Source organism: Drosophila hydei, unplaced genomic scaffold (assembly GCF_003285905.1).
Source record: "Drosophila hydei strain 15085-1641.00,03,60 unplaced genomic scaffold, DhydRS2 tig00008114-arrow-pilon, whole genome shotgun sequence".
Classification (NCBI taxonomy): domain Eukaryota; kingdom Metazoa; phylum Arthropoda; class Insecta; order Diptera; family Drosophilidae; genus Drosophila; species Drosophila hydei.
This window is the reverse complement of record NW_022045827.1, coordinates 6,563,724-6,590,068: the sequence shown is the minus strand read 5'-3', so window position 1 is coordinate 6,590,068 and position 26,345 is coordinate 6,563,724. Positions and strand designations below refer to the sequence as shown.

At 38.6% G+C, this 26,345-nt stretch overlaps 2 protein-coding genes across 2 annotated transcripts in view; one reads left to right on the top strand and one right to left on the bottom strand.

The window, feature by feature from the left end:
- Positions 1-26,345, top strand: part of LOC111595593 (MKRN2 opposite strand protein) — an 80,886-nt gene that overhangs the window by 24,865 nt on the left and 29,676 nt on the right. Inside the window, exon 2 of the mRNA XM_023309404.2 lies at positions 23,564-23,771. The gene's annotated coding sequence lies outside the window, so the exon portion shown is untranslated. The remainder of the gene's footprint in view (positions 1-23,563; positions 23,772-26,345) is intronic.
- Positions 1-26,345, bottom strand: part of LOC111595582 (protein eyes shut) — a 77,935-nt gene that overhangs the window by 25,672 nt on the left and 25,918 nt on the right. The window contains exons 4-5 of the mRNA XM_030224547.1: positions 9,841-9,993; positions 7,683-9,784 (exon numbers count right to left, since the gene is read on the bottom strand). Of these exons, the coding sequence (XP_030080407.1) occupies positions 7,683-9,784; positions 9,841-9,993 (2,255 nt within the window). The remainder of the gene's footprint in view (positions 1-7,682; positions 9,785-9,840; positions 9,994-26,345) is intronic.

Genomic DNA, 26,345 nt, shown 5'->3' with positions numbered 1-26,345 from the left:
AGTCAAAGTTAATTTTGTAAATTATGCTGTATAAATAGTTAGAACTTATATATATATAAATTATATGTTTTCCAGTCCTGTGGTGACTGAAAGTTAGGTTGAGAGGCGACTGTGCCTCTTATTGCTGGCCTCGGGCTCAGACAATGAAATAAGCCATTTAACGAGCAAATGACGGAGTGAATATTTATTTAAGCGGTTTACTGGAAGAACGCTTTTTAACCCTGCTTTTAATTGTTCTTTTTTGAATAATCGAAACAGTTAATTTTATTGGTTTTTCTTATTATATTCACTATTTTTAGTTTTACTTATATGACACCAATTTTTAGCATGTCCTATCAGTACGAGTTAAAACACGAGACTAATCTATATTTTTACAAATCATAGCCTCACCGGCGTAAGTAGAGTTGCTCTTGCCAGGGCTGTTCCTTAACTTGTCTAGCACCCGATAATAAGTGTTGAATAATACCTTATATTAAGTGTTATAAGCTAACTAAGTGTTATAAGTTAACTACCCCCCCCTCAAGTGTAAGGTCGTCCTCGACCGACCCAATTCCAGCGACGACTCCTCGCAAGTGCTTCGCGGACTTCTTTGCGTCGATGATCCACCAAAGAGTGAGGCCAATGCAGATTAAAGTACAGCATATGGCTCCTCTTTCGGAGTGCCGTACAACGACACATCATCAAAGTGCACCATTTCGGTTCCTTGGTCGCATATTAGCAGCGGTGACCAGCGAGTCGGTGCAGGTGTTCTCGAATGAAATCCGCAAGTCGTTCTCATTCACATTCAATACGGAGCAGTATGAGCAGCGTACTGATTCTTCGCTATCGCCGTTCAGCAGGCGCTTACTAAGCTTGCTCTTGCGCCTACGTATGTGGCGTCTGTTGAAGCTGTTGGTGCACAACGTGGACGTGGGCCTTGGCATCGGATGATGCACACCAAAGTTGTGCAGCTGCAGCGACTTGAGTGTGGCTGGCGCCGTCGATGACTGGCCGTGCACGTGCCCGTGATGGCCGTGATGACTGTGTCCCACCACTCCAGCGATGCTATGAGCCGTTACTGGACGAGTGATGTGTGTAGTCTGTCGGCGCGCTCAGCTGGCGATTGAATTCGGCCTTGCGGCGCGTCAAGTCCGTCAGGCAGTATTTGTTCAGATGGCCGTTGCTGGAGACAGGGCTCTTGGGCGATGATGCCAGATGCTGCGTATAGGCCGAAGGAGTTGCTGCTCACGCTTAGCTTATTGCCGGCGTTGTGCAGCAGATTGTTACAGTTCTTGCCGCTGATCTTGGCCGCCAGCGAGTGCGACACCGGCCGACTTTTGCCCGTCGTCGGTATCGTGTTGCTGCTGCTGCTAGCCGCCCTGTACTCCTTGTCGTCGCTCTCGCTGCGCACCGATGCTCGATACGCAGTAAATGTCTTCGTCTTGCTCTTCAGCGAGCCGTTCAGCAGTAGCTGCTGTTGCCGTGCGGCAACTGCCGACAATGCCGGCAGCTGCAGTTGACGTGACGCCGCTGCCGATGAGGATGAGGATGAGCCGGCAGCTGTGGCAGGTGTCGACAGAGATGGGCAGCGGTTGGAGCAACCTGTGGCTGTGAAACTTCTTGAATTAATGCAGTTGGCGGTGTTTTGGGGATTTCTTGACTTGGTTCTAGTATGGATGAAGAGTCGCTTGGCTCTGCCGCCGCGAAGAGTTCGTTAGTTGTTGCTGGCTGATGAGCTTCTACTGTTGGTGGTGGTGCCGTGAACAAGGGGGTTTCCTCAACGATTCCGCTTGTAGATTTGCATGCTGTGGTTCTGGCTTAGCATCCAACTATGGGGCGAATAGAGCTGTTGCTGGTTCTTGTGGACGACAGGATAAATCGTAATTTTTCTGCAGGCTTTTTTAATTTTTGGGAATTTGGTTATAAAATGTATAGTGTTGACGGATTCCTCTAGCCAAATTGATTTTAAATCTGAGGAGTCCAAAATGTTTGGGCTAACAATGAGCCTTCGCGAGAGTAATAGCAAGCATTAAACTTTGCAACTCGATCGTCCGCATTCTGTTTCTGGACAGTGTTTCAGTGTTTCAAATAAATAAATCAATTTGTGAGTTTTGGCTATCCCGAGAACTCCATTGACAGCAAATGTTAACTGGTTAAGCTGGTCTTGAACCTCAGTGTTTACTTCTATCCGTCTACTGTCGGCATTCATTAGTCGCATTTCAGTGGACCTAATCTACTCTAAATGACCGGCATCGGGTGTACCCGCCACCAAATTGTTTTATAAAAATTATGCCAAGTGGCTAAAGGTAAATTGAAAAACTATATCTAACTTATTCTAAATTGCCTAGCGGCTTATAATAAAAGGTGTAATAAAAAAACAAGGGAGTCATCTTAGGTTGTCCTTGTGGACCACCCTTCCTTTAATGAGGACCTCGGTCCCCAGGTCTGCTTCCACGGCCTTCTCGACACATAAAGGTGTGAGTTTGTTTCCGAGCCGTCGGTTGGACTTGACCAAATCCTTGTCACCAACATCGAAGACTCTATTCTGCCGCTTTGCGTTCTCCCTAGCTCTGAGCGTCGTCTGAGCGTTTCTGATCTTTTCTTCTATCTTTTCTTGTGGCTCTTGTTTTTTGGGGTGTCTATCATACTTAGCCCTAGCACATGTTTTGCAGTTTTGTACTATTTCCTTGGCAATTTTTGCCATCCGTGGAAAGTAGTACTCCGAGAGTACCTGCTTAACATTTTCCTGTGCAGACCTATGGGCCCTATTATGCTCGACTGTGAGGATTTCCCTTCCTTCTCCAACCGCAAATATGTCCACTACGCGATTTTTGCAATGCCAGAACTTTGTGGCTGGGTATCTTCGCACCAATGCATCTTGTATCATTGCAAGCGTGTGTAAATTACAGTGGAGAGCATTTACGCATTTGGGTGAGACTACATCTTCGAGCTCGTCTAGCAGCGATTCGACGCATGTATAGCTGATCAAGTAGCGTTTCTTATTTCCAAAAAGAATAAAACTTCGTTTTAAGGGGAAACGCGCCTCTTCTAGCACTATCTGGTTTTGAAAACAGTTCAAGGGTTTGTCTGTCGTCTCAATGGTGTTGGTGAGAGATACCTCACTGTGGATCGTTGCTGCGCAGGACTCAATTTCTTGCTCATTTATAGCGTTGAGCTGCTGTCTTGACAAGGCATCCGCAACCAGATTGTCCTTGCCAGGTTTATAGAAGATACGTGCATTAGACTCGTCAATGCGCGCTTTCCACCTTTTGATTTTCGCATTTGGATTAGATTCCGAAACTGCGAAGGTCAAGGGTTGATGGTCAGTGAAGATATTAATGTCTTTCACCCCATACAAATAGTGCCTTAATTTGGCAAGTGACCATACAATGGCCAATAACTCTCTCTCATTGGTTGCATAGTTAACCTCACTGTCCTTCAATGTTCTTGAAATCATTGTTATAGGACGACCCTCTTGAGACAAAACTGCACCTATGCCGTGAGCCGAAGCATCGGTCGTTAGATCGAATGGCTTCTTAAAATCGGGGTACCTGAGCATTACATTCTCGGATGACAAAATATCGCGCAACTTCTGAAATGCCCTCTGCTGCACTTCAGAGAATTGAACCTTTATATTTCTGGACCTATGCTTACTGACTGTTCCATTTTCACCCTTCAGGATATTCGAGATGGGTCTTGCTATTGCGGCGAAGTCCCTAATGAAACATCTGTAATAACTTGCGAGGCCTAGAAATGATCTAACCTCGAACAGCGTTTTTGGTTCTGGATACTCCTGTATTGCCCTAACCTTTTCAGGATCCGTCGTGGTGCCAGTGCTGGTGACTACGAAACCAAGAAAGTTCACGCTTTTCTTAAAAAAACGTGACTTTTTGACGGAGACCCTCATGTTTGCTTTGTATAAGCTTTTTAGGACCCGATCCACGTGTTTAATGTGGGATTCCTCATCTTCTGAAAAGATGATTACGTCATTGACATCAACATAGCAAAATTTGCCAATCTGCTCTCGCAGTATGTCGTCGATGGTTCTTTGAAAAATGCTTGCTGCATTCTTTAATCCAAAGGGGAGTCTTTTGAACTCGTATTTCCCCCCGTTCACAGAGAAAGAGGTTTTTTCACGGTCGCGTTCAGCGAGTATGATCTGGTGATAACCAGACTTGAGGTCTAATGTTGAAAAGAATTTGGCTCTCCCCAAATTCCCCAATATCATTGATATATTTGGCATAGGGTATTTGTCCGGCACGGTTTTTTCGTTAAGTTTACGAAAGTCCATTACCAACCTCATTTTCCTATTGCCCGCTTCATAAGTGCCCTTCTTGTCTACTACCCATATTGGGTTATTGTAGGGAGAGACGGACTTTTGAATTATATCATTCTTTAGTAGATCTTTGATTTCTTTATTAACGAAATCAGCCGCTCCCATTGGATATGGGTAAAGCTTGGTATAGATCGGTTGCTCATCTATGGTCCTAATGGTAGCCACGACTGATGTGTTATACGGCAACGTCTCGTCTGGGTCTGCAAAGGCCTTTTGTCTGGTCTTCAGCATTTTCAAAAAAGAACTTCTAACTAATGGGGATGCATCTGCTATTTGTTCAGCTAACTCATTAATTCTTTGAGTCAATGCATGCTCCCTCTGCTGGTTTACAGCAGCCTGTTCGGCTAAAGCTTTGCTGATAGCCGTCCTTATTACTTCCGTAAGCTGATCTACATCCATTCTACCTGATGGTGGGAGAACTGCACAGTCGGAATCTGAGTCGCTAGACTGCCTGCGAGGGTTTCTCTATTGGTTGAACCGAGACATGCGCAGGTCAGTGGTCGCGAAAAATAAAACGGGCCGTCAGAAGATGGGTCGAATTACGTCGCAGTTCTGAACTACGAGAACTGCATGCACAACTTCAGACACACAGAAAGTAACACAATGTAATTTTATTGACGATCTGAATGATCAATTGCTGCCACTAAAATTCCCAAAGTAGTCACTCTCACTTGGTTCTGATCATTAATTTTTTTTTTTTTTTTACATGCAATTGCAATATAAAATACTCGCTAGTCCTAGCTATTTTTTTATAAAATAAATTTTAACACTTTTTGTGTTTGAAGAAAAATTTTGGCTAGAGTATCCACTTACAAGATTCAACTAACACAAAACAAAAAAAAAAAAAAAATCCCTTTATAAGATCTGTCAATTGCAGCTCCCGCGCTGCTGTCTTAATTGTTGTTGGTTGTGGAGTCCGACCACTAGTTGGGCGCCAATTATATGTTTTCCAGTCCTGTGGTGACTGAAAGTTAGGTTGAGAGGCGACTGTGCCTCTTATTGCTGGCCTCGGGCTCAGACAATGAAATAAGCCATTTAACGAGCAAATGACGGAGTGAATATTTATTTAAGCGGTTTACTGGAAGAACGCTTTTTAACCCTGCTTTTAATTGTTCTTTTTTGAATAATCGAAACAGTTAATTTTATTGGTTTTTCTTATTATATTCACTATTTTTAGTTTTACTTATATGACACCAATTTTTAGCATGTCCTATCAGTACGAGTTAAAACACGAGACTAATCTATATTTTTACAAATCATAGCCTCACCGGCGTAAGTAGAGTTGCTCTTGCCAGGGCTGTTCCTTAACTTGTCTAGCACCCGATAATAAGTGTTGAATAATACCTTATATTAAGTGTTATAAGCTAACTAAGTGTTATAAGTTAACTTATATATATATATATATATATGTTAACTTTTAAAGGTTTTATTTCGAATTTGAGATATATATGTATAAAGTTTTTGATTGATTTGCTGCTAAATAGAAAGTTTCCTGCCCAGACTACAGATTGGTATTTGGTAATCAAATTAGCTGTCTGACTTTAAGCCTATTACTGCATATTATTTATTTAACAAATTTTGTAGTGCTATCTATTTAAAGTGGTTCGCAAAGCTGTGCCACATTACAATCAGAATTTAATGAAATCCTTTGCATATTATTGTTGTTGAGCATAATTTGGAATGTTTTGTGATAGGGACTTGACTTGTCCAGGTCGGTGCTATCTTAGCTGTTGGACAGGATTCAGCTCTGTTTGGTTTAAATCAAACTAAGTAAGGAGATTACAACTGTTGTTGGCTTCATCTGATGTTGCTGTTGCTGTTGCTGTTGCCCTCCTTTTGTTGCTCGACAAGCTACATACATGATTATTTATGCATTGGCCTAGGCGCATGAGGTCTGCATATGCTTCTCTCTGGTTGTTGTGCAGCTATGTGTGGGTTTAATGCTAGTTGTGTGTGTGTGTGTTTATGTGTGTTTGCCATTTCGACTTGTCTTTGTGTGCGTGTGTGTTTGGGTGCGGTTTCTAGCTCTCGCCCAACGCCTTGTTGCCTATTAAATGCTTTGATTAAAGTTTCTTCCTGCTGCACTAATGAGAATTTATTCATCAACTGTAAGTTTCATGAGTTTTGTGAAAATCATTAAACTTAAAGCTAGTTTGCATATCCTACTAGTTGACAACCAATTGTCATTGCTGCCTGTCGCAAATTGTAATTGCTATTCAGCTGGCTGAAAAGTAGCTTACTAAATAGATAATATCTGGGTTCCGCCATGCGCTAGTTTTTAATTTCTTTGGTTTGAGAAGTGAGTAGGAGAATATATGTTGATTTATGCTCTGTTCGTGCTGTCAGCACTTTGTAATTATCCAAAAGCAATAATTAAAAATACCCCTTGAAATAAGTTGCTCTGAAAGTGTATACAAACTCTGCAGTGCTTGGCAGTACAAGCTCGGAATTAGAGAATTATTCCTAAAACGAAGTTTAATTTAACATTAAATCAGAACGGAATTTAGACAATATTTGCCACAAACAACGTTTAGTTCTTAACTTTAAGCAGCTTTAAAGCACATGAAAGCTGTACATAAATTTGAATGCTCAGCGAAGAGCTTTGTCGAAACTATCTGCTATTTGAGTTATCATTGAATTCAAGACTCATGCAAGCGAAAAGCTTTGTTATAAACAGCATAAAAGCACATTGAAGTTTGAATTCTGTCTAGAAAGCTTCGCACAGAGCTAAGCTGAAATAAAAAGCTTTTCATTTTAAGAATAAAACTGAACAGAACCAGAACAGTTAACATTTTAAAGCACACAGCTTAAAGCACTTTAAAGCTCAGCTACAACTATTCTCTTCATAAATTATTAATTATTAAATTATCAGTTATAAAATTACGAAATTCCAATACACGAATGCAGTAAAAACAAAAGTTCTGATTAAGCTTTAAGCGAGCTTTTAAGCACAACGACAACATATATATTCTTAAGTGGCTTCAATATACTTTAATGAGCTTTCATAATGTCCACAGTTGTCTACACTAAAATAGCAAAAGCTCTTCTAAGTTTGACCTTAATTTCAGTGGAGGATAACACATAGTCCATAGTGGCTATGTGCATATGCTGGTCAGGTGTAGCTCTTGTTTACCTATTGCCAAGGTAATTAGAACGTTGACGCTAATTTGATGACTCGTCAATAGGTCAGCGGAAGGGGCAGTACGGCAGGAATAAATGTAACTGGAGTCGCCCAAAGGGGCTGCTTTATGGCCAATTAGACGCTCAATGGGGTAGAAAATTGTTGGAGTTGTGGGTTTTTTCTACCACAAATTCAGTGTCTATCGATTGATCAAGGGTTCAGAGAGAAGTTAGTGTGGTTACTCACCCGGGAGCCCTCCGATGTGGTTACACAGGTGCCGCCGTTATAGCAGCCGAGTTTAATGCAGTCAACGTCGCCAGATTTTTCTTCGGCACCGCCTGCACCGCTGCCGGCACCACCGGTGGCCACCGTATTGGCACCGTCTGTCTCCTCACTGCTCTCGGTTACCTGCGACTTGGTCGGCGCTGCTACCTCTGGCTGTCCGGGCGTACTGTAAACATATATGGGTGGTGTGGGTGGTGGCATAGTCTGTGCAGACTGTGTAGATGGTGGCGTTGGCGGTACCGTAACTGCCGACAAGCTGGGCACTGTTGGTGGTTCCGTGGGCAAAGGTGTGGGTGCCAGGGTAACCACAGTTCTGGGCGTGGTTGTCTCGCGAGGTGACTCTACGGTCATCAAAGGCGGCCCAAGCAAATCCTCTGTAGGCAGAGACTGGGATGTTGTTACCTCCACAGGCATGGGCACGGTTACAGGTGGTGGCAGTTGTGTGGTGCTCGGCTCCCATTCGGCTGCTATTTCTGTGGCTGCATGAGTTGTTTGTGGTTGTTGGCGCTGGGTTGTTATTGCCGGCAAATGTGTTGTGGTCGGAAGCGTTGTGTTACTCTCCAGAATGGTTACCACAATGTGCGGAGTTTGTGCCGTGGTTAGCTCCACGCTGGGCGGTTCATAGTCCAGTGGCGCTGTGGTGGTTTCTTGTTGTATTGGTGGTTGCACTGTCGTAAATCGCCCAGCGCTGGTGCGATGTGTTGTGATGAGCACCTCGGCTGGATAATCAGTGAAGAATGGTGCCGCTGTGGTGGGCATTTCGGTCCACAAATGTCGCGTTGTCTCCTCCAGAGACGACTTGGTCGGGCGCACTGTGGTTTCTGGCGGAAAATAGGGTGTCGGTGTGGGTGCATAGTCCACAGAGATGCTTGTTTCAAACGTGGTTACGCGATGCACAAAGATGCTGCTGGCTGTGGTTACGGCTACCGGCTGCTCTACAGACTCGGAGCTGCTCGATGATGCATAATCGACGGCAATTGTTATGGTGGGTGGTTGTGTCACAGTGGTGCGCATTGTGGTGGTGGGCTCCTCGCTGGAGCTGCTGCTGCCACTGCCGCTAACATCAAAACGCCGCACTGTTGTGTATTCCTCGGAGGTAACCAATTCCGAAGACGTTTCGGCTGAGGAGGAGGTGACACCCGGTGCTGGTATTGGGGGTAGAGTAGTGTAGATGCCGTGACTTTCCTCGGAAGACGAGGAGGAGGCAGAAGAAATGCCGCCAGCTGTTGCTGGTGGGGTGGGTCCAGGCAATGGCTGTGGCTCAGCTGTAGGCTCTGTGGGCTCTGGTTGTGGTCTGATGGTTGTTGGCGCCTTGTCTAAGCTGTGGCTGTCGCTCTCTGGTGGTGCTACCGTTACTCGTACCTCCACCACGGTCTCTTCCGATGAAGACGATGCAGACGACGAAGATAGCTCAATTGGCGCTATAGTGGTTACAGCTGGTGCTGGTGGTGTAGTTGGTGGTGCACTTGGTGCCATAGTCGTTTCTGGTGGCGTAACCGGACGCGCAGTGGGCGGTGCTAGTGTAGAGGAGGGCGGCATCGAAGGTGTAACGGGCGGTGCAGATGTTGCTGGTGCTGTATAGTTGCAATCAAGCGATTCCTCGCCCACCATCAAGCATTCGCATAGCATGCCCGTTAGCAGTGGGGGACACGAACAGGAGAAGGTATCAACGCCGTCAATGCAAACGCCTCCGTTCATGCAACGCGGTCCCAGCTGACACTCGTCGTATTGGAATTCGCACTTCTCGCCGTGATAATCGGGGACACAGTAACATGTGGGTATGTTCTCCTCCATCAGGCAGAGGGCATTGTTCTGGCAGGGATTGTCCGCACAGATGAGTATCTCCTCTTCGCAATTGACGCCCGTATAGCCCATGGGACAGGCACAGGCGTAGGCAGCCAATTTGTCCACACAGACGCCACCGTTCTGGCAGGGCGAGGAGGCGCACTCATTGATCTCCTCCTGACAGATGCGGCCATGCCAGCCAGCTGAGCACTTGCAACTAAACTCCAAGCCACGACCCTCAATGCATTCGCCGCCGTGTTGGCAACGGGCGCCAGTGCCTGCAACCAAGGATCACAATGTAAGCGACACTGAAACTTACTCAAACTGAACTTACCCGTGTCGCAGACGGCCACATCCAGTTCGCAGTGATCCCCCAGATAGCCGGGCTGGCAGGTGCAGGTGTAGCCATTGTTACGGTCACGGCAGAGTCCGCCATTTTGACATGGATTTGACATGCATTCGTCCACATTTTCCTCACAATTTGAACCTGTTCGTTCGCGGCGTTGACATTCGCGTGATGTGACCAAAAAACAATGGGACAGACATATAAAGAGACAGACAGAGAGAGAGAGAGAGAGAGAGAGGGGGAGAGATGAGAAAGTGACATTAATTGATGGCACCGCAATGTGTGACTTGTGTTCAGTTCCATAACGTTCCATTCCGTTGCGTCTCGTCCCGTCTCGTTTCGTTTCGTTTCAGTCGTCCGAAGTTTGCAACAATTTCTGTGTCCTTTTAATTAAAAATTTATGTCTGTTGGTTAAAGTTGTCGCTTGCAGTGTGGCGTGTAAATGGCTCATAAATAAAACTTGTTACTTTTATACGCATTCCAAATGCAAACTCTATATGTATGTATATTCGTATTATATATTTATGAAAAGCTTTGCCCTTTTGGCAAATATTATTTATAGTTCAGCATTGTTTGCCAGTTTGACTGACATGACTGAAAATTTACTGACCATTGAAGCTCTCACCTTGATTCCTAGCAAAAAATTTCATTTCGTATCTTTTCGTGTTCATTTCGATCAGCTTCAAAGGAGCTGCTGTCCTAATTGCGTTTCAGCTGCAAACCACCCCAAAATCCAAATATCATTTTTTCTTCTTTTCAATTAGTGCATCAATATATTCCATTCAAAGCATTTCATTTAACCCATTGCAAAAAAAAAGAACGTTGCAAGCTCTTTTTTCAAGCGCCTAACTAGATGGTTACAAACAAATGTATACAATCGAAGTGAAATTGAATGACTTTTCATTATATTAAGCAATGAAAGAGTTCACTCTCTCGCTCTCTTTCTCATGATATATCTGTCTCGCCTCAGTGTGTCTGTCTATCCATTACAACCTTGCAGCGCGCTGTTTGTTGCTTTATCTGACATCGCACAACCAAGTGGAAAGCGCACAACTTTTTCGATACAAGCGCATCAATGGCAATCAAAACAAAACTTCAAGTGCTGATTTTGGTGCATTCAATATAAACAATTCAAAAGTACACACACAGATATATATATATACACCCTTTAACTGATGACTGTCAAGCATTCAAATAAGTAGAAAACTCTAAACATTTTGTTCGTCACACAAGTCGAAGTTGTTATGCTCTAGCAGTTCTGCTTAGCGTTTATTGAATAAAACCATTTTCTCTTTGATTTTTAGCTTTTCATAGAAGTTTCTTAGCGAGAAAAAAAACTAAGCCCAACTAAAAGTTTTTGGCATTAAAGCTGAAGCTATTCAAAAGCTGCCACTGGCGTAAAAAAAAGATATACAGAGCTGAGGCTAGCTATAGATATCGAACTATGCATACACCGAAAGATATATTTATATATATAGTTATAGTAAAATCATGCAGAAATAGAAATGTATATATATATATAGCTGCAGTTATATAAAGATATCTATACAAAGTACAGGCTGCTCGAAGCGCAAGAAGTTTGCTTACATGAGAAATATATAGTTAATATGTTCGATGATGCTATATTAAACAGTTGTTATACCCTTCAAGTTAGTTGTTTGTTACACAGAACGAAGACACAACATGAGCAGCACAAGCAACAACAATAACAACAACAACAAGAACAAGAACAATGCTTGAGAATACTTTTCAATTTTCTGCTCAACAACTACAAAAGACGCTGACGACAAGATGGCAGCCGCTGTGAGAGAGACAGAGAGAGAGATAGACTGAGAAAGGAGGTGAAGAGTGCGCAGTCAGTGGTTGCCAGTGGCAGCAACTGACGGGTAAACAGACAGGCGGACGGACAAAGGCAACAGTGGCAAGGCTTTGGCAGTGCTGAGAAGTGCCCCATTGTGTATGCTATAATTTTGCGTTGCGTTGTTTGTGGTACTGGCAACAGTGCGTATGAGTGATTTTTTCTCAGCTTCTCAAGCGTGCGTGTGTTTGTGTTGCAAATTTATTGCTCGCGAAATGTTTTGTCTGAACTTTTTTCTCTTTATTTTTTTTTGAAAGAATTTATTTGGCTGCCTCCTTTTGTCGGCCCGCATATACATGCTTTTAGTTTTCTATTTTGGCAACAAGTTGGCTCCAAGTTTATCCTGTGCCAAAAGTTTTGCTTGCTTCGTATCTCTCAAGTGTCTGTGCATCTGTCTGGCTGTCTGTCTTTGCGACGGACGAGAAAAACTTGTACAAAAGCACTTCCAAGTGTCGAAACTAAAGTGTCAAAAAGCCTGCTCCGTAGCCAGCAGCTAGCAAATTCTTTGTCCACACTTTGTCTAAATTGTAGCGCAGCAACTTTTTAATTTAATGCGAAAAAATTGCATTTAACATAGCGACAATTGAAACGAGTAACAAAATAATAATGTACATGCCCAGGTGGGCAAAGGGCGTGGCAGCAACAATTTATCACTTGCGCTCATAAATAACACAAAATACACTGATGGACATAAAAATGTAGCTATGCAGATGCACACTCATAAATGGCCAGACCAAAAGATAAATGTCTCTCTTTTCAGTGTGGGAATTTGTGGGGGTGTGTGTGTCTATTTTGTTTATAATGCAACTGTGTTGCCAGTCTATGCATGTGGGCGGTTGGGTGCGCCCGAACAGACGAACGAATATTAAATTTGCATAAGCACTAAATCAACACAATGAACAAACTGTGTCAGAGCCAGCTGCAGAGTACAAGTAAAAGCAAAAAAGATAAACAGCTGCTACAGACTAACAGATGCGCTATAGAAATCTAGAAATCAGCTGAAGAAGCAGCTTTAAGCGTCTGAGATTATCTTAAAAAGTTAAGATTTTGTAGGTAAGAAAAACCAAGAACTATGAATTTATGTAGCTAAAATATTTAGGCACTAAATATGCATGTAATAAACTACAGAAATTTGAATATTTATGATCGTAGTTCAACGAGAGAAATTCTTTTAAAAAATTTTGTAAAAAATATAAAACTTTATATATTTAAATATCTCTTATGTCTTATAGTCCTATCTATATTTGCTTGACTTGAGCTATTTTTATTACAAAATTTAAAAATTTTAAAATTTATTTTTGAATTACATAAATTGTTCGAAAATTGTATAAGAAATACCCCATTTAATAAACTTAAATATTTATTTAATCCCTATGTCTCATACTCATATCTAGATTTACTTGATTTATTTTGTAAACATTTAAGCATCATTTATTTACGCCTTTTAACAGCTTGACTTTTGTTTAGTTTTAGCATTTGAATTTAAAGCTTGACTAATCAAATCACTTCGTTTACAAATTCAAACGTTTTGAAATTCATAGTTTCAATTGCTTACATCCATTTTACTGAAGACTTATGGTAGAATAATTGATACATTAGCTATACAAAGGTTGCTCTAATAAGCTATAAATATTTTGTTATATGTCTGCTCATTGATTTTCATACACATCAATATTTCAGCTGTAGTTTGTTTATATCAAGCTTAATTTTGACATTTGCAGTTAATATTAACAATTCATATGAATTTCAAAAGGCACTTTAAGCTAAGTAAAAGCATTTTAGTCGTTAGAGAAGTGGTTTATACATAATAGAGCCATGATAATTAAAAATAGCTAAAAAGCACATTAAAGCTTCAAAGACAATTATAACTATAAAAGCTCAAAAACATTAGAGCCTTAAAAACATATGTCAACTATAAATGCATTTGTGAACTTCAAGCTTACTTTATGAACTTTTGTTATCTACTCAATTATCAATTTGTTATCTACTCAATTGCAAGCTTAAAGCTCATCTGAAATGAAAGCCAAACTCTATAGTTTTTCTGGATTAACCAAACGTACTCAGGAAATAAAAAACTTTAGTTTAAGTTAAAGACGTTAAGTAAATAATCTAATACAAAAGTTGTAATTAAAGTTAAATCCATGAGAACTTTGTGACCAAACAGCTTCACACATACGCACGTTCTTTGACTTTTGCTAGCTTCTATCTCCCTCTTACTCTGCCTCCGTCTTCCTCCCCCTATCGTTTGCTCTTTGTTGCAAACTAGACAACATGGGCATGAGGTGAGCTCTTTCAACTTCTGCTCAGCTAACAGTTGATGCCAATTGCTTGCCTTATGATGTCAGCGTGCGTGTGTGTGTGGGTGCGTGCGTGTGTGGGTGTTTAATCAAAGATATTAAACCGCTACATTCAAGATTTTCGATGCTCTGACACACGCACACACGCATGCCAAGGGAATCGAGTTGAATTTCTGTTGCATACCTTGCGGTGTCGTGGTTAAAGATTTAACTTATGCAAAGATTTTGCACCTTAAATGGGTTTAGATTTCGCAATATATGCTGAGGGCTAAGCTATAATTTAAGTTGAATTTCGTTAAGTTTGGAGCCTGCAATGGAGCTGCAGCCGTATGTTCAGCTCTTGAGTAATGAATGCTCTTGTCCAGTGGCGTATTTCATTGAGCCAGCACAGCCACTGACTCATCCATTAAATCAGCAGCAAATGGACGATGGGCGTTGGGCGTGGGGAGTGGCGCGTGGCGCGTGGGGCATGAAACATTGGTCGTTGGGCGTTTGCAATTCAATTTGTTTATGGGCCGTGCCGTTGGTTTATGATTTGATGGAGCAATACTTGAAATGGTACAAATACTCGCTCCTCAATTTTATTTACTGTTGTTAGCTTTAGATGCATTTTATAGCCTGCATAAATACAGATCTGGGAATTTCATTTTGGGTAAGGGAGATCATGGGAAAGAGGGAAAGGGAGAGAGGGGGAGTGACAGAGAGAGAGAGAGAGAGTGAGGGAAGGTTGATGCAGTAAAGGAAGTTTCTAATATGTGTATTTATATGCTTTAATAAATTTTTATAAATTTTTTATTTACTTCATTAAACGTTTTTGGGTTTATATTTCTTGATAAGCATTAAAGAAACTCAAACAAAAAATTAAAGAAAAAGGTTTTCAAATGTGCGACGCATTATCAGCGCATTGACGATGAAATTCACGTTGCAATAACTAAGGAAATATGTTATGTAAATTTTGAAAACTATTTTTACTTATCCCGCAGTCTCAAGTTGTTTCATGATCAATAGGCAAATCTTATAGAATATTTAAAAACTTGCAAGAAAACATCTACTCAAACAACTGCTGAAATATAGCTATGGGAAGTAGTATCCCCTTCAGCTGGTCAGCCTTCATTTTAGAGACCATTTGCTTGCTGAATTTTAATTGGAATTTATATAAATGTAGTTAGAATTTATTACATTTTAGTATATTAAGTATAACATTTCTGAGTATGAAAGTAATTTTAAGCCCCTCGAGTTTCAGTTCTAATTGCTTATGCATGCTGTTTAAAGTTCTTAAAACTGTTTAAGTTCTTAAAGCAATGCAAAGTCGCATGCAAGCGGCTCGCTTTTGTGGTCTTCATCTCTCATAAATAGTACGTATTTTAAAAGGCAACTGTGGCCATTTCCGCTTTTGCGTATTGCTGCCTTTTCATGGCAAACATTCAGAAAATAATTCACTTTGTGTTAAGCATACGACACGTTGCACAAGGAGCCAGTCAAAGCCGCAACGCAACATGGAAAATTTACCTTTGTTGCCAAAGGCACAACATGAAATGTCACATTACGCTCCAATTCAGTCAGAAATCCAGGAAGTGGTCAAGTAAAGAGCGAATGAGAGAGAGGGAGGGAGAGCGCAAGATGTCAGCGTTACTCTTCTTAACCCAGTTGTAGGCGAACACGACGCACTTGTGGTTAGCTGTGGGTGGTCGGGTGGCTAGGGTGGCTTGACCAGGCGAGCTGGCTGTGTGGCTTGGTTGCTTGTGGCAGCATTGTATATTGAGTTTGATTTGACCAACTGCAGCTTCTGGCTAAGCACTGCCTAAAACCCTCGACTTGGCATTGCTCACCTTTCCCCTATGCAATGCCGTTATATGCTTCCATTCTATTTTTTCCCAATTTTGTTCATTCTTTCTTCTATTTGTGGTTTCAGCGTTTGCCGCAAGGCCTTTTTCCACATTTTTTTGTTGTTGTTGTTTGTTATGTGTGAAGTCGTTAAAGTGAAAATCGATTTTCATTTTATTGCTGCATGTGCGTGAACAGTAAAGCTAGGGCTGCTTCAGGGGGTTAGCGCTGAGTCTAGGGGTCGCAAATGGTCAGCTCTGTCTGTGTGTGTTAGCGGTTGGAGGGGGTGATTGGAGGGGCTGCTTGAATTTTCACTCTCAGCACTCGCTGCGCCGCAATCGACGGCATGTTTTATGAATGAATTTTTCGAATTGGACGCACTTTTTTTTTTTTGTGGTTAATGGACGAAACTGGTTGCCATCATGTTCCAGCCAACCACCGAGCTCTCCGGCCACACTCTGCTACCTCAATTGTTGTCGGCATTTTCTTTTATTTTTTGGGGTTTTTTTCTCTTATTTTTTTCTGTGCCCGAGTTTTTTGTTTTGAATGTGAAATTTACAACACAATTCTCGGTCGGATTTTGCTTTTGGCATTCTTTTTGGCCCATTTTCTTTTTCTTTCTTTTCTTTTCGGGTTTGTTGGTCGTTGAATGTCTAAATATTTGAAATGCAGCATTAATCAAAAATTGTATTTTGCCAAAAGCGAGCCGAGAGCTCTTTGCATACGATATGATCAAATGTTTCAGACATGCACAAATATTGATAAATTGTACGTTGCTTCTGTAAATTGACAGGCGACACAACAATTGAGACGATTGAAATCGTAAATATAGATTGATTCTGGAGTCGAACTGAGATGTACAGCTTTGTTCATAAAAATAGTAGTGCGAGGAAGCACATTTTTCAGGAATAAACTGAATATTTTGAAAACTATTTGAAACGAACTATAAGATTACACTATTTTTCATTAATTTATAATTTTTTTTTTTTTTGGTTTCAAGCTTCAGTACTTGGGAAAGAAAAACTCTGCAAATTGAGTTGTTGAAAAATATAGTAGTTACTAACACAAGTGTATATTGTGAACAGTTTTGACGGCTGAGCTTAATTTATTTATTTCTCTCACTTTATTCAAATTTTTGTTGGAAGATCTAACTTATCAAATCATAGTTGAAAGAAGTTACAGAAAAATCTTTCCTGCCTCTCTTCCGCTCCCTTTTATTTGGTCCCTGCCGCCCTCTCTCTCTCTTTGTCTTCTTTGGCCTATTATCTATATAGCATCTGTTTCGCTTCCTAACCACTTTAGTGCTCCATATCTTAACTACATGGAATAATATTTACTACGTTTACCGCTTGATTTATGTATAATTTTTTGGTTCGCTTTGCCTTATGCATCCTGCCACAGATGCTGTAGCCGTTGCCGCCTCTCCGAGCCTTTTTCTTTTTGGCCACTGCCAACGTACTGTAAACATTTGTGCAACAAGGTAAGAACATTTGTTTTGGCTTCGAGTCTTCAATACGCATGAACTTTAAACTATTGCCATGATGACCCCGCACCCGACTCCGCCCTGTCCCTTGTTTGTTGTAGTCGATGCACAAATTGAAATTTGAATTTTATTTGCACACATTTTGCGATTCATATTTGCTTCTTACTTATGCTTTACGGGTTGAAGGGGTGCAGCTCTGAAGGAGTAGCTGAAAGCATTCGGAATATGGCATCGTTTATTATAATAAAAAAAATATGAATCAGAATAGCAAGAATGTTGCAAACGGCTGTCAACGACTGCCCGATGCGCTGCAAAGAGCAAAAGTTGATGAAGGAGAGTTTGGAATATCAGAGATAAAAGAGAATCTCAACTTGTAGAACTGCCGACATACACTAAAGTCTATAGGCCACGGCTCTTTAAGCTTACAGTGAGCTGACATTAATTCAATGCAAATATACTTTTTTCTTAACTTGATTTACAGTGTATTAAAAGTTCCATGAGTTGAATATATTGCACATTTCGTTTGCATTTTAAGTTTCGCTCCGCTCTTTGTTCGTGGGCATGTGCGTGTGAGTGTGTGTGCGTGTGAGTGTGTGTGTGTGTGTGTGTGTGTGCGTGCTTATATGTTAAAAGAGCGAACGAATAAATGCATATAATAGTATAAATAATTGAATGAGTGCACAGCTCTGCATAATTTGAATGCGAATGCTGCAAAACACTCACGCTCACATTCACACTCACATTTCGTTATAATTAAGAAATTCCATTTTATTGCCGAGCAACAAATTGTAATAGAAACATGAGTTCTGTGAGATGTATGGCATGCTATATATAGCAGATATATATATATATTTATACATATATACATATAGATTAATACCAAGGTCCTTGCCCAGAGTTAAAATATTCATTTCAATTGAAATTAAATACTTAACAGTAATGCAATTATGGTGCTTACATTTCAATTTTTATTATATATATACATTTTTGAAGTTTAAGTAGAGCAATTGCATTAAAATACATTTAATTGCATTTAATATTTCAGCTTAATTTAAATCACGTAATGGCATTAAGCCAACATCTACAGCAGTTGGGTCAAAGAGGCGAGGAAGCTGAAAATTTGACTTATATACGACTCGAGCTGTAGCAGAGCATGATATTTTCTGTGGTTTTTATAGTTACATAAAATAACTATATATGTTTATATTAATATTTATGTATTTAATAGTTTTGCTAATCATTTTTTTAATCTAATTTAATCTGTTACAAATATTGTTAATAGCTTGGCAGTTAGGAATTAAGCTTGTTTCATATTTGTGTTTTAAGCAATTGTTGGAATACTGTTTGTATTTATATTAGGTTTATATTAAGTTGGACAGCTTTAAGAAGGTAATAATTAACAACACTTTCTTAGGCAATTAATTAATTGATTAGTGTATAAATGACATTCCTGTCGCTGTAATGTGTATGACAGAAATATGAAAACTTAATCTAAAACTTAGTCATGAAACTAAGAGTATTTTGATTATAAATATTCTGGTTATTTATTTGAAAGCATAATTCAAGCTTTATTCAGCTGTCAGTTGTCAGCGCACTCTTTGATTTTTGATTCCTTGCAGAAAACCTTATTGAAATTATTGCTCAAGTCTGAAAAGGCATCTTTCGACATTTCTTGGCTTGAGTTGACACAAGCAGCCTTGGTTGCTGCTTGGTTTTATAGTCAAGAAACTTGAGATGCCTTGAAAATTTTATGTATGTCAAATTGAAGGCTTCACTTCAGTCCGGTATACAAGTTGGCTAACGTTTAGCATAGCTTTTTCAAATTCTTGTGGCATGTCTACGCCATCAGAACTGCCAAACTTGTGAATAATTAAACAGCTTTTAAAGAACTCTCAGAACTTAGCTTGCAGACCTAATGTTAAAGCTGAACAGCACCTGTAATAACAGCTAATTGCATGCAAATGAGCACACACCTACAGGCTTTAGGCATAATATATTAGACTTAAATGTGACACGTCCCTGGGTAATAATATATATTATAATATATATATATATAGCTCATCGCAATTGGTATTTGGACTATTTCCATGCTATTTGTATGCACCCTTAATACAAGCGAAAGCCAATCTATTTTGGTGGCTTTTGGAATTTCGACCCGAAAAATACTCGATGTGACAGTGAGCAATGAAATGCACTTGAGCTCATCTGTGAATGCTGCGGGCAACTAATCACAGAAGCCAACCTTAACTCCAACCTTAAACCCGAACGCTGAATGCTGCTAAAGCAATTCGAGCATGTCACTCAGTCAGCAAATAGCAAGGGGGTTGGGAAAGCAAGTGATTCGAATTCGCATATCCTTTTGCTTTAGTGTGGGTGGCTGTTTCGGTGGGTCATATGGCTGCTTGAATGTCTTGTGGTGCGCATTGTTGCGCTTTCAATTGCACTTTTTCGCTGCGCCAACGAAAGGCATCAGCTGGAAGTCCCCAAGCGGCGCCAGGACAATTGCCAGCCCGGCCAAAGAATCCTGGCAAGCTCATTTTCACGGCAATTGCAGCTGCTGCTGTTGCTGCTATAAACTATATATATACATGTGTGTGGGTGTGTGTGTGCTTTACGGCTTTTAATTAATTGAATTTTGTACTATATTTCTAGCTTGGATTTCGTTTCCCTTTTCCTTTTTAGTTCTTGGCATTTTGTACCATTTTTTTTTGCAGCTCCTTTTGCCTGCCAGTTTCTATTGAATCGGCAGATCTAGGCTGCAGTTCTTCCAGCATTTTCATTGAAATGCATGTGGAAGATTTTCTATCGACTGCCTGCAACGTTGCGTAAAATTAGAAAGTATTGTGTTGAACTTCAATGGCTAAATTTATAAGTGAGAAAATTGCATTTCAGCTGCCACAGCAGCTCATCGAATCAGCTCTCTCTCTCCCTCCCTCTCCAACCTGCTACACTCTCTGCCTGTCTCTCACTTTTCTATGAGCAGCTTTCTCGAGTGGATTGTGTGGCTAGATTTATCCAATGTGTGGTAATTAATTAAATGGCTTTTGCCAACGCTGCGAGCAGCTCTCGGCATTGTGTTGATGCAGTCATATTTGTTTTTCTTTTATTTAACTAACTATTTGTTATGTTTTTTAGTGAACTAGTTAGCTAATATTTAACAGCATTAACGGGATAGTAATGTAGAAATAGAATTAGAAATTTACGCATTTTGGAGTGCTCTAGTTGAAAGTGCACGACTAGGAGACACCCCGAAACCTGTGCAGAGCTGTTATTTCAATCATTCAAAGTTATTTTTTATACATAAATGACAAATAATACATGCTCATGGCGGTACTTTTGGGAAATTAACTAAAATAATAACTTTTTTAATGAAATTAAGAGCTTATTATTGCTAAAGCACAAGTATATACAGTTAAATTTTGTGGGGTCTCCCTTTGGCTCTTACAAATAGCCTAAATTGCCATTTTAAGCAGCATATTTTACGATTTATTCCAGATAGAAGAGATTATTTTAAAACGTATTTAGGTATAAAATAAAATAAAATAAAATATTTACAGGCTTAACACTTTGGTCCTATAAAAAACATATTAGAGTACGTTTTCATGCACGGCAATTAGCATATTCTGATTTTGTTTATATATAACAATTAACCTAATTTTAGTTCACAAAGACAGTTTGTTTTCATTGCTGTATAATACAATATATGATTAGGTTTATTTGGCTAATCCCAAAACCAATATGAAGCGTGTCAAAAGCTGCTGCATAAAAGTTCAATAAACTCGAAAGTTTCCATTATAAAATCAATATGCAATATTATGAATATTTTATTTCATGTCACACACACACACACGCACAACAGCATCAGCAAAACAAAATCCCCAAAAGGCAATTGATTAGCTTCAAAATGAGGACAATTGGATAGCCGCAAATGTATTTTAATATTGGGTACCATATTACAGAAATGTTTGCTCTCTCTCCCACTCTCTCGCTCTATCTAACGCCCATTGAGCAAATTAAATAAAAAATTTATGTAAATCGTCGAGCCACGTGAAATTCAATGAATTTCGATTTGTTTCCATTTTTATACTTTGCTCCTTTTTTTGGTCCCTCGATAAATCACCCACTGCCAAAATTTTAAAGTTGCATTGGAAACGATGCGACTTAAATGTCCCAAATAGTATTTCCTTCACAGTTATGAATAAGCGGGCGCTGGTGGGGCCAGCTGGCAGCAGCATAGCGAAAATGGAGCAATCGCTTGAAGCTGTCGCCTGTAAGGCAAAAATTGCACAAAGGCAATGCCGATTGGCGCAAAAACAAGAAAGTAAGATAAGGAAAAAACTATTGGAATGGCTGACATTGGCATATGAAAGTTTGAATACGCTTTATGAGAGATTAAGTATTCAAGGACGATTTATAAGATTTTTCCAATGCCAGTTATATAGTATGCTTGTATACTATTTGGCTAGCAGTTGTTAGCTGTCAGTCTAAGCCAAGTTCACACACAAAATTATGAATTACAGATAAGCTTTAATTAGAAAAATGTAGCCTTGGAAAATTCGAACCATAGTCACATAGATGAAAATGAATTTTATAATTTTAATATTTTAGAGTAAAGTAAAATTTATTTAATAATAAGACGATAATGAATAGAAGCATAAAGAGGAGATTTTATATATCTTTGGTTGCAATCTGTAGCACAAAACTAAAATACCCATAACGTAAGTGCACTAAAAAGGCGCCAGAAAGACAAAAAATCTGTCGGTACGCGAAATGAAGGTATGAATGAATGAGCAGCTGAGCCAAATGCATGTTTGATTGAATGAATGTGCATTGAATACGTGAAAATGCATAAGAGACACACAGATGCAGCTGGCTAGAGAGAGGGAGAGAAAAAAGGCAGGGAATGCATGCATTCCCCATTTCCAATCACATATTCACATATTCATATTCAGCTGCTGATAGAGGTGCCAAACTTAAGAGGTGGCAGGTAAAATTTACATTAAAAACATGCAAATAAAATAAAGTCGGGCTAAAGTTGAAGCAGAATCAGCAAAATGCTGATATATAAATGTATAAATATATATAGATTTATATATAGGTGTGTATATACTATAAATCTGCATTGCTGCAATTTGAATGCATTTTATTCCCTAGATGACAGTGCCTTGAATGGGTATATGGACTATAAGACAGAACACATAACAGAGATATGAGTTTTGTTGAGCTGCGTGAAAGCTTAATTACGGCTTTAAATCAGCTCATGGCTTAAACATATTTATTTTAGACTATTATCAAGCAATGATGTTTCATGTGAAGAATTTCAATTTGTGTTTTTTCAGAGAATGCTCATTAAAGTTTTTTCTGATTTAATATTCATGCTTAAAAAGTTTTTTTTTTATCAAATTAATAAATAAATATGGTAAGTCTTTGCTTGTTTCAGGTACTTCAATAGATAATTAAAGTTAAGCGAGTATCTGGCAGTTGAGTTGTTTTTCTTTTTTTTCTGAATCCTTTGCTTATTGTTTGTTGCCTTGCAGTCGTACTTTTTGTTGTTTGCTTGAATATGAAATGCGAATTTCAATGTGAATAGGCCTGGCAATGGCTCCCAACTGCAATTTGCATTGTTTTCGCGTTGAATGCCCCTAAGTTCTTTTGGTCTATGCCCTCAAATGTTGGCTCGACTGCAATGATTGCATAAAGGGAGCCAAGAAGATGCCTTTTGCTCAACATAAAAACCATTGTGTGTGATTGCGAGCGTGTGTGTTTGTGTGCGTGTGCCAAGGGGAGCAAGGTTATTCTGCTGAGCATTGCAGCATTGTTAAATTCTTTGCCATTAGAGTTGTGCAATGAGCTATAGATTTTGCTGGGCATATCTTGACTAACAAGATCTGGAAAATATTTTATATTTAGAGAAATTATGCTGGTAGAAGAGCATTTTAGCTTTTGTTAAGCAAATAATTAATCTACAAATTGTTTATTGAAATTGAGCTTGATTCTCCCTGTAATAAACCATATTTTCATTTGCTGTTTAGCTGAAACTTTGGCTTATATCTGTAGCTTATATTCATAGGCTTCATTTTCATTTTACCTTATATAACGTTGATATCACTTTCAGTTAGTTCTTTAAACAAACCACAGCCTTGGCTTGCCTTGCCGTGGTTTTCGACCATTACTCTCATTATTCTTGCGTACTTATTTGCCTTACCCTTGTCTTTTACATTGATATTCTTTACATTTATTATATTTCAGTTATTCGGCAGCAAAAACCAACCAAGGCACAGCGATAATTAAGCAGAGTAACCCTCCTAAACAAAATAACAAGAACAGCTAAAGAAACCATAACGAGCAGACAAACCTGGAACGAAAACCATATCAAAGCAAAGTAAAACTAACAATTAACTTGGCTAAGCTTGCTCTACCTACCATTTGTTCGTTGTGATAGAAACCAGAAAACTCGGTAAGTGGGACACAAACAGAAAACCAACAAAAAGTAAACATAGCCGACTTTTGGGCGAGAGAATGGCTGTTGAGTTTCCTATATCTGGCAAAGCAATGATCGACTCAAAGGGGCGCGAAATGTTCAAAATGTAAAAGCAAATGCACATCAAAAGGTAAAAGCCAACAAACACGAAGCGCTCATAATATTAATTAGAACGTTGGCTCAGCTTGCGATTTTAATGTAAATATCCTACAAATTATGAGGGCTATGTAGGGCCATGTGTCTGGAATTTCTTTATGGCCTATAAATAAATTTACATATCAATAAATTTATTTATTTATTTAATAAATATTACTTCATTAAATTTTATTAATTAATTGTATTTATTATATTATAAAATTCGATTCTATTTTATTTATATAATTTCTATATAGTTTTTATATATATTTATATATATTTATTATTTTTTTATTTATTATTATCTATATATTTATTTATATGAAATTAAGGAATTCCATAATTTTCTTTGATTTCTTTTTCAAATATTTTAATTATTATTTTTGCTCATTTACATTTATTTCTCTTTTAAATTTTAATACGAAGTGCAGGTATTTTTAGTCAATTAGTTTTTTGTTTGCTGTTTCGAATTTTTTAATAGCAGTAAAAAATTTGCGTAAATTTTTGGCAGAGAAAATCCAATTAGAATATCCTGTACATCATAAGGGCTATGTCTGGAATTTCTTTATAATATATATATAAAAAAGTTATCTGAAATGAATCTTCATGAAATATTTAAAAATATTTTTACTTTATTGAAATACAAAGTATTTTTAGTCCATCAGTTTTTTTTTGCTTTGAATTTTGCAAATTTTTTAAAAGCAGCAAAAATTTTGTATACTTTTTGGGGCGAATTTTGTTTATTTTTTTGGCGCTTCTGAATTCGGCGAACGGTTAAAAAGGCAGCCACAGGCTCTGAGATTACTCTCACTTCCTCTCCCACACCCTCCCTTATTTTTGCTCCCTTCATCTATACACATTTCGCGCTCTCTTTGTGTTGACTATTTTCACTTATATTCTTTTTAGTTTTCCCTTTTTTGAGCTCTATTCATTCAAAGCATTTGATATCATAATACGTATATATATATGCAATTTTGTGTGTGTGATTTTTTGGCGCTATTTTCCATAGTTTTTAGCTTCATTTCCTGTTTTTTTCGCGCTTTTAACCATCTGCTTATTATACTATATGTCTGCATTTATATACAGTTATTTTGCGTGTGCGCTGCTCTACAAAGCATATTTCTATTCATATATATTTTATTTCACAGAATTTATTTACCATACGATTTTTTCATAAAAAAAAAAACACATTTTTTTTGTCTATGTATCTCAGTTTATACCAAAAGCTGTTGCTTAGTTTTGACTTTATTGTGTTTATTTCCGCTTGATCCACTTAAAATCGTTGGCGAACCCAACGCCGTGCATAATTTGATATATTTTGTATGCCCTAAGCTGAAGAGTATCACGAATTTGTCATGACATTTGTTTCGACTATAAATTTATTTTCATTTTATTTGCTGAATTTATTTATATTTATATATATTTATTTATATATATATATTTATATATATATATATATATATATATATATATATATATATATATATATATATATATATATATATATATATCATATTTCTATACATTTATTTATCGATTTCATATAAAGTATCGATCGATAGGTAAATTTATTTTTTAAACAACATTTTAACCATTTTTTTTCAAGCTGTTGGCCAATTTGGGGTATTTATTCAGTCTGAAAAACTCCGTAGTGTATTCAATTGTCTGCTAATCGCATGCATTTTTTATATCATTCTTAATTTTTTTTTTGCTATTTTGCGCTAATTTCATTTATAGTGCTTAAAGCTTTCGTGTTTGTTACCACTGCTTTATTTATGCTAATTTAATGCAATTGTTGTGTTAGGGGAATATGAAAAAAGTGAAAAACTCCACACAAGTGGCGTCAAACGGTTCGTATGAGTAATGCGAAGAAACAAATAGATGACCATAGGGTACATAACATTAAAGATAATCACTGTATAACGAAGATAGAATGGTAGACCGAACATTAAATACACTTTTAAAACACTTAATTTTGTTTTTTGTGAATTTGTGCGGGGACTGCTTAAGAAAAGTCTCTCAGGAGACTGTTTAGAGTAGAGAGACTAGACAAGGCTTTTAATACAGATTAAATATATGTATTTATATTTATTTATATACTTTTATATATAATTTTACAAGTACAAACAAAATTAAAAGATAAGATGCTCACGCACTTCAAAGGAAAGTCTTAATAACCTCAAGAGCATTAACAGGTATTTAACAGGTGCTTAATTTTCATAATTAAAAAGTGTAAAGTGCTTTCTTTGCTCATATAATTAGCATCTAAGTAAGCTATTTTCCATTTGTAAACTCCTTTAAATTAAGCCTAAGCATCTTATCCATGTCACAAAATCATGTTAAATACCTAGCTTAAGCGACATGTGTTTCGCCTCACTATTCGCATTTGCTAAGCTCCGACATGTTTTCACAGTT